The 8,950-nt window shown below is 39.8% G+C and overlaps 2 protein-coding genes across 21 annotated transcripts in view; one reads left to right on the top strand and one right to left on the bottom strand.

Moving 5' to 3' along the window:
* The first annotated feature begins 388 nt into the window (after positions 1–388).
* ckba (creatine kinase, brain a) lies at positions 389–5,512 on the top strand. The gene is made up of 8 exons (XM_022201036.2): positions 389–511; positions 704–905; positions 2,189–2,343; positions 2,425–2,557; positions 4,016–4,187; positions 4,264–4,387; positions 4,465–4,654; positions 5,216–5,512. The coding sequence occupies exons 2-8, from the start codon at positions 713–715 to the stop codon at positions 5,392–5,394; spliced, it is 1,146 nt and encodes a 381-aa protein (XP_022056728.2). The 5' UTR covers positions 389–511; positions 704–712; the 3' UTR covers positions 5,395–5,512.
* Positions 5,513–6,582: 1,070 nt separating this feature from the next.
* Positions 6,583–8,950, bottom strand: part of mark3a (MAP/microtubule affinity-regulating kinase 3a) — a 75,398-nt gene continuing 73,030 nt past the window's right edge. For 16 of the 20 annotated variants that reach the window (XM_051960198.1, XM_051960461.1, XM_051960377.1 and 13 more), the window contains one exon: positions 6,583–7,478. In XM_051960198.1, the coding sequence (XP_051816158.1) occupies positions 7,133–7,478 (346 nt within the window). In that variant the 3' untranslated portion in view covers positions 6,583–7,132. The remainder of the gene's footprint in view (positions 7,479–8,950) is intronic. The other 4 variants (XM_051960536.1, XM_051960676.1, XM_051960844.1 and 1 more) reach the window with 1 other exon arrangement.

Raw genomic sequence — 8,950 nt, 5'->3', positions numbered from 1 at the left:
CAAATGTTATAAAATATTAGACTATAATGCAGTGAGACTCTTCTGCATTAGTTTTTATTCTGCTTTGGATCAACTTTTTTCATTAAATATAACCCCAGAACACACAGAGATGAGATTCAGTGATCTGTTTGGAGAAGGAACCTGTTTAAATGTGAACCTTTATCACTTAAAATTTAAATGAATTCACTGTATTTCAGTCTGTGCACTGGAGAGGAGTCTTTAAAAGGCTCAAAGTGTTTGGATTTGATCAAATAATTTAGTTTCATCCACAAACCCTGCAGATGAAGGGCTGTAATGTTGAGAAGAGGAGCAGCTAAATGAGCTCGTCCAATAGAATGAATGGATGGAAATAGCGGCCAATGGGAGCCGAGCGGCGTCTATAAACTTTCCGAGCGGCTCCGGCCAGCGGAGAGCTGCTGGACGCTGCGGAGGCTGGAAGCTGCTCGGTGGAACCATAGGGATCTTTGTGTCGACCCCTGGTAGTAGTAGTAGTCCTCAAGTCCGACAACAGGTACGTCTGGATGCACATTCACTCAGCAGAGACTCATTTACCTCTTTCTAGTTTGGTTAGCAGATGTTTAAATCCTCCTCGGTTCTCTGTTCACTCGGTTTTCTGCTGAATTCTTCCCGGTTCTCCGCTCGCTCTTCCCGGACTTTCCGTCCGCTGCTCGCCGCCTCTCCGCCTCCCTCCTCCGGCCTGCAGGGAGCAAACATGCCGTTCGGAAACACGCACAACCAGGTGAAGCTGAAGTTCACCTCCGACCAGGAGTACCCGGACCTGAGCAAACACAACAACCACATGGCCAAGGTGCTGACCCCCGCCATGTACGAGCGGCTCCGCAGCAAGCAGACCCCCAGCGGGTTCACCCTGGACGACGTGATCCAGACCGGGGTGGACAACCCAGGTAACACCCGAGGCTCTTTTGCACTGTGACCTGCTGAGGGATGAGCTGCTTGGAGTGAAACAGTAAAGATTAGAGTTCCATGTAGAGCAGATAATCCAGAAGCTGTCGGTCAGTCAGGTGAGATGTTTGTGTTCAGCTCTAAGGATCTGCTCCAGCTGAACCTCACCAGGATGTCAGCTGAGGAGGAGTATCCAGATCTCAGTCAGCACAACAACCACATGGCCAAGGTCTTAACCCTGGACATGTACAAGGAGCTGAGAGGCAGAGCTACCAGCAGCGGCTTCACCATAGAGGGGGTCATTCAGACCGGGGTTGATAATCCTGGTACAGTAACACAAGAAGCTTCAGGAAGTGTTAGTTTAGCCATGAAAAACCTCAAACATCTGTATGTTTTAACACAGAATAGTCCTCATACAACATCAGACCACTGCATTACAGTATTATTCACTGTGCTATTAGAAATATTATTATTACAGATATCTACCATTATTTGAAAGAACTGATAACTGGTAAATCATTCTCAAAGCTGTTATTCTACAGATTTACCACATTTTGTTACATTACAAAGAAAGTCACAGAGAAATTTTCATTTTAACCATCAAAAAAAAGACCAAAACTGTAAGGTTCATAAAAAACAAGAATAAAAAATCTGTAACTGCTTGACTGTAAAATAAAAAATATATTTACCATATTTAATTTATAAAATCATATGCTGTTATTTGACAGAAAAAATATTTTTGGGATTAGAAAAAATAGTTAAATATACAAGTTACAGATAATATCAAATAAAATCATGGACAAAAATATAAATTTACATATTAACCACAAACTGTAAATAAAAAATCTCTATTCTGAATTCTTGACTGTAGAATTGCAATTTTTATTAAGCGTATTTAATGTACAAAAGAGAAAAATGTATATTAGCGACTGAAAAATACTAAAACAAAAAAATCTCAGTCTGTTTTCCTACAGATTTTCCCTGATGATTAATTTACGGTTAATATCCAGTAAAATCACAGAATAACGTCTTAATTTACATGCTAACTGTAAACACAACAAAACTGTAAATAGTGTCCACATCAGAAACAGTCAGTTATTCATTGTGTCTCTGTAGATTTTTGTCTTTTTTACTGTATTTAAATCTGCTAAAAATGTCTTTATTGGACAGACATTTGCTGATAGTTTCACCACTTTTACAGCCGTTGAACGTTGTGTGCTTGCAGATTGATTATTTCCCTCTGCTGATGGTGAGGATGTGGTGTGACCCTGTCCTCTGTCTGCAGGTCATCCCTTCATCATGACCGTGGGCTGCGTGGCCGGAGACGAGGAGACGTACGAGGTGTTCAAGGAGCTGCTGGACCCGGTGATCCAGGACCGACACGGAGGATACAAACCCTCGGACAAGCACAAGACGGACCTGAACGCGGCCAACCTGAAGGTACCACAGCTCAGATAGCTCTAGACCCCCAGTAGAACGGCAGCAGCAGCGGGGCCCGTCTAACGTCTGGTTCTGCCTCAGGGCGGAGACGACCTCGACCCCAACTACGTCCTGAGCTCCAGAGTCCGGACGGGTCGCAGCGTCAGAGGCTTCTGTCTGCCGCCTCACTGCAGCCGAGGGGAGAGGAGAGCCGTGGAGAAGCTCTCCATAGAAGGTACCATCATCAGGTTATGTAACGGAGACGCTCTGTGATGATTCTGGGTAGAGGACGCCTCCTAGTGGTGGCAGCTGGAGCTACAGTCACCATGACAACAGGAATCAGCTGGGACCAGCTGATTCCTGTTGTCATGGTGACTGTAGCTCCAGCTGATGCTCACTACTTCAGTGTTAGATAAAGGAGCTCCTTAAACAGGAGAGAGCATGTCGGGAAGTTTCTAAAAGACCCTTAAATACACGTTTTTATATCGTTTTTTAAAATTATAATAAGTAGTTCACAGATTGTCCGTTTTTTTTTACGTACAGCTAATATCTAGTGAGATCACAGAAGAAAGATTTACATGTTTCCCTGTTAAAAAAACAAACAGTAATAATCCCTAAAATCCAGATGACAAATCTGTGTCTTTATAAATAATGCATTGTATTTTTACTGCATCAAATCAGCCAAAAACATTTTTACAGCTAAAAATTATATAAAAGGACTGACAAAAGGTCAAAAAAACAAAACACTGAAACTAATATTTTACAGATTTTTCCCTGTTTTGTTCAATTAAAGGAAATATTTAGTGAGATCACAGAAGAACATGCAGCTTTACATTTTTAATTATTAAAATCATTAATGTCATGATTACAAATCTGGATCTTTCTAAATAGTAGTTAATTCTTTTACAGTGTGACCATAAAATGTATCTATTTTATGGCATCAAATCAGAAAAAGGCATTGTTTTTCAGCTATTTTATGTTAATGACTGAAAAATGGTTAAAACTAAACACTAAAACTGTTATTCTACAGATTTTCCATTTTGTTAAGTTGCACATCCAGTAAAATCACAGAAAAGTATACATTTACATACTGACTGTACAATAAACAATTAACAAAAATGAACCCCGACCAAAACTGTCCATCTCAAAAATCTGTATTTTAACAGTCATTCATTCTTTGACCATCACTGTAAAGTTTCAATGTTCTACTGAATTTAAATCAGCTGACAAATGTTGCAGTGTTTCACCGTTTTTAATGTTTTGTTTGTTTTCTGGCGTTTTTGCGGCTACATTTTTTTCCTTTTTGTTTTTTACCGTACAATCTCTGTAAACACATTTGAGGGGGTTAGAAGCAGAGTGATCTAACCCATGAAAATCCAAACTGAGTTTTAAATCATTTGTGTAATATTTTATGGTCTAGACCTTAGTGTCAGAGTGCTCTAACCCACAAACCAAATATAACGTTAGTGTCTCTTCTGATGTTAACCATTCTCAGAAACACAAAATTTTGAACCAATTTTTCTCAAAAACTACAGAAACTGTCAGACCGCTCTGCCTCCAATCCCTTCATGTAGTCCTGCATCTGCAGGAATCTTCTGCTCTGACATCAGTTATTAGAATCAGCTGCTTCCTCTCAGTTTTTTCAGTGTTTCATGTTTCTGCTGCTTGCTGACCGTTGAACTCGTCCCTGCAGCTCTGGCCTCTCTGTCTGGAGACCTGAAGGGGAAATATTACGCTCTGAAGAACATGACGGACGCCGAGCAGCAGCAGCTCATCGATGACCACTTCCTGTTCGACAAGCCGGTGTCTCCTCTGCTGCTGGCCTCAGGGATGGCCCGGGACTGGCCCGACGCCAGGGGCATCTGGTGAGCTCCAAGTCTGACTGGTTCTTGCTGCTGGAGGTCTTTCTAACCATCCAGTAAACTGATGTTCTGTCTGCAGGCACAACGACAACAAGACATTCCTGGTGTGGGTGAACGAGGAGGACCACCTGAGGGTCATCTCCATGCAGAAAGGAGGAAACATGAAGGAGGTGTTCAACCGCTTCTGCACCGGACTCACCAAGGTCAGTTAGAGACCACAGGCAGAGCTGTCTGTAGACTGGATGTCCACTAACGTTCGTTCCTCCATTCTGCTGCTCAGATCGAGACCCTGTTCAAGGACCGAGGCCACGCCTTCATGTGGAACGAACACCTGGGCTACGTCCTCACCTGCCCGTCCAACCTGGGCACCGGCCTGAGAGCTGGAGTCCACGTCAAGCTGCCCAACATGAGCAAACACGCCAAGTTTGAGGAGGTCCTCAAGAGGCTGAGGCTGCAGAAACGTGGAACCGGTGAGCAGAAATCCAGCTGCTGTCACAGTCAGACACATCTGGTTCTAGAACTTAAATCTGTTTTTAAAGTCGAAACGCACCACAAGCGTTCCACATGTAGACTACGGCACACATGTGGAATGTTTCACCTACAGCTATGAACTTTAGTCGGCGAATGTAACTCGTCTAGACGCACAAATGTAGCTGACACCCAAAACACAACAGGAAGTCGGCCATTTTGAATGGTATGACATCAGATTTGTCCAGGATGTACAGCAGACATGAGTGATCAAAAGTTAGAATTTGTTAAAGGTTGAGGCCTACATAGAGATTCCCAGGCTGCTCGCACTAAAAACCCAGAAGATTCAAAGCCAGGACCTGCTAGCTGTGAGGCTACGGCGCTAAAAACCTCCCAGTCTGATAACATTTTACACACTTCAACTACAGCCAACGTATCAAAGTTCTTCACATTTAGGTCACTGCAGATCCTAATGTTTCAGATGATCAGAGTAGTATGAATCAGAACTGTCCAGGAAGTGATCTGAACTTCCTGTAATAACCTCACTTCCTGTTTCCCATCAGGTGGTGTGGACACGGCTGCGGTGGGCGGAGTCTTCGACATCTCCAACGCCGACAGGCTGGGCTTCTCTGAGGTGGAGCTGGTGCAGATGGTGGTGGACGGAGTCAGGCTGCTGGTGGACATGGAGAAGAAGCTGGAGAAGGGTCAGTCCATCGACGACCTGATGCCCGCCCAGAAGTAAACCTTCCTCCTCATGTTCTTCCTCCTCACCCTGAATGCTCTGTTCCACGGTCTGCTTCTGTATTTAAGATGTTCCTGTAAGGTGGAGATCTGATGTGAAATAAAATGTTCAAGTTGAAGGTTTGTGACGTTCTCATTAAACGTGAAGGTTCTGAAGATGATTCTGGGATCGAAGAGGATCAAACGTTGGCTCAGTTGTTCCAACAGGCGACATCTGTCCTTGAACGCAGCATAGTGTACATTCAGTCTGAGAAAACTGGAGAAAGAGCTCAAAATACGATCACAGGAAGAGCAAAACTGGAGATTATGGAGATTCCTGCCAAGTTTAACTTGTTAGTTGGTTAAACTGAGAAAACAAGAACTTATTTATTGCTCGTACTTGATGTAAAACCTCAAACTCTCAATCGGATTTTAAAGTCACCAGATTTAAATTAAATGGAAACAGAAGAAAACTGAGCTCTGAAAAACTTGAAGGTCTGAACTTTGAGGCTCCTGCCGGTAAGTTTAGTGATTTTTGGATCTCTGAAGACACCAACATAATCCAAATTTAATCCAGTTTTAACTAAGCTATATGTATATTTTCACCTAAAACCAGGGCAGCAGCTCAGTTTTTACTCACTTTAGTGAATGTATAAAAAGCAGCTCAGTTGGTTTTCCAACACCACCTGCTGCTGCCTGCATCGGGTTTTCATATATTAAGTGTATTTTAACAAAGAACCCCTCATTCGTTAAATTGTTTAATTTTTAGTCTATTTTTTCTGTCATCAAAGTGTGATAACATAAAATCTTCAAACCTTTTTCAAAATAAAAGTTTAAAGTTCCCTTTAATTCTGAACTCCAAAAAAAAAGTGTTTGCAGGTTTGAAAGACATGAAATCTTTCAATAAAACAAAAACAACCCAGTGACATTTAGCAGAGTAAAAGCAAAGAATCATTAGATTTTCAACTTTCTGGCACTTCAGGAACTAAAATAATTCAAGTCTGAGCCAAAAAATGTGATATTTCTTCAAAATCACTTTTCTACACGTCCTGTTTAAAAATATTTCCAAAAATAAGTTGTTTGTTCTCAATCTTCTGTTAATGTGACACTACAGTTCTGACTTTATGATTTATATTACTACCATTACAACATCCCATCTAGTGAGCTTAAAACCATCAAGTCGGGGCTCCGTCAATAACCAGTCGGGACGTTGGCGTTGGACAGACACTTTAATTGAGACATGAGTGACCCTTTAACCATGTGGGCGTTTTACACGGACTCCCCGTCATCTCTACGTTTTAACGAAATACAAAAGAGAGAGAAGAAGAAAAAAAGAGAACCAAAAGGAGTACTGCAGTGAAGCCGTGTTGAAAGTAAGATACATTATTTACACTGAAAACAGAAACGCTACGTTAAATTTGTCCTTTTTCCAGGAGAAGAAGAGGAGGAGGAGAGAAAAAATGAAATAAATAAGACCAGAAATGCTTCTTTTGTCCACATTCACAGCATGACAAATCATATTATAATGTCGCCCCCGTGTGGCCACACAGATATTAGTAGGTAATTCAGTGATTATTGCCAAAAGCCTTAATCTATACATTATAATATTCAATACGTACTCTGGATCTGTTTAAAAAAAGGAGACATTTGGAAACTGCTACTTGGATGATTGTACAGCTTAAATACTTCTAGATATATATATATATGTATACATATATGGATATTTACATATATATGTATACCTTTGAAACCCTTTTTGTTCATAGCTTTAACTCGTTGGCAACTTTGGAAGCAATGTTTTTGAAAGCGATGGATGAGCCGGATATCCGTTTGAAGCGGACCCCGTTGAGGGAGAGTCTGGGCAGCTTGCAGACCTCCATCTCCCACTGGACCAGGTTCTCGGCCCGGCCGTCGCCGTGGACGCAAAGAAGCAGGAAGCTCTCTTGCTGCTCGTAGTCGCAGTTGTTGGCGTCGAGCACCTTGCGAATCTCCCGCATGATGTCGCAAGGCTCCATGGAGCTGGTGGTCCTCATACTCCAAGTGAATCGGAGGGAGCGGGGTTTACTGTCTTTATTTTCCCCTTTTTGATCCCCAGGTACATGGCGACTGTCGGGACACAAACACAGGAGGCTTTAGCGGCCGTCATTTGGCGTCTACGGGGGGGGGGGAGTCGAAGGAGGACGCTTTCTAGCTCCAGTTTGAGCATCTAAGATGAATTATCTTCAAGCTGTGAAGAATCACAACTGACAAAATGTAGTAAAAGTGTGGTTATTGAAGATTCAAATCACTTTCTGTTCTTTTTGTCTGTTTGGATCCAGGTAGCGGTGGTCACAGGAGCTTCAGCAGAAAGCAGCTGGACTTCTCTGGTGGGTTCTTTTCTCCTTCAAGAACCGACCAGAGAAGTCCAGCTGCTTTCTGCTGAAGCTCCTACGATTCTTTTTAAACTCATTCAGTAAAGCTTTCTCCAATTATTTCACCAATTTGGGGGTTTAATATGAATCGTTACTACATTTGTCGTTGGCTTCAACCTAAACATCTGTCGTCCTGAAAATATTCAGTCTTTGAAAAACCCAGAAGACAGTTTGAGGTTCATCTCCTCTGTTAAAATTGCATTTTTAAAAATTAGTGAAATATATTTATACTGTTGTTCTGAACTGTAATATTAATTGCTAAATTTAAACAAATGAATTTGAATGTTTCTTTGGTTTAAAAATTCATCGTAATCTTACCCATTTTGCATTATTTATAATTTTTTAATTCTATTTTAACTGTATATTCTTTTATTTTTAGATTTTTTTCTTTTTACATTTTTTAAATATTTCTATTCGTTTATCATTTTATTTGAATAATTTTACCTTATTTAATGATTTTTGAAACCTTTTATGTGTCTCATCATTATGCTCCTTTTCTAATTTATTAATTTTTTAAGCCAGATTTATTACTCGTGTTACTTTGTTCTTTATGTTTGTCTATATTTTAATATATTAAAAAATCTATATATTTCTTAATTTTAAAATTTTTTACTTTATCTAGCGATTTTAAAATCGGTATTTTTTGCATTTGCTTCATTATTACTTTGATTTTTTTTTATTTCTTGTTAATTTTCCGCTATTTATGTTCGTCTTATAACATTTGGACTTGTCGGTCGAGACATAAAAATATTTTTAATTATTATTATTTTATTTTAATTATTTCACCTTACTTAATTTTTAAAAAGTATTTCTTTTATTTGTGTCATTATTAATTTTCTTTTTAAAATTTGATTATTTTTTGTAAGATTTATTCCTTGTATTTATTATTTTTATTTAATTTAAATTATATCAACTTATTTAATGGTTTTAAAAACAATATTTAATTATTTAAACCTTACTTATTCCTCATGTTAATTATTTTGCTCTTTACGTTTGTCTAGATTTTAATATTTTATTTTTTTCACCTTTTTGAATTATTTCAAAAATCAGTACTTTTAATGTTTAATTTATTTTTTGCATTATTTCACTCTTCACATTTGTCTCATCTGCTTGTCGGACGAGATGAATAAAACTGATTAAAAACTGTTTTTCATCCTGCAGCTGACA

This window comes from Acanthochromis polyacanthus, chromosome 1, assembly GCF_021347895.1.
Source record: "Acanthochromis polyacanthus isolate Apoly-LR-REF ecotype Palm Island chromosome 1, KAUST_Apoly_ChrSc, whole genome shotgun sequence".
Lineage (NCBI taxonomy): Eukaryota > Metazoa > Chordata > Actinopteri > Pomacentridae > Acanthochromis > Acanthochromis polyacanthus.
The sequence above is the reverse complement of the archived record's forward strand: the minus strand, read 5'-3'. Positions and strand labels throughout refer to the sequence as shown.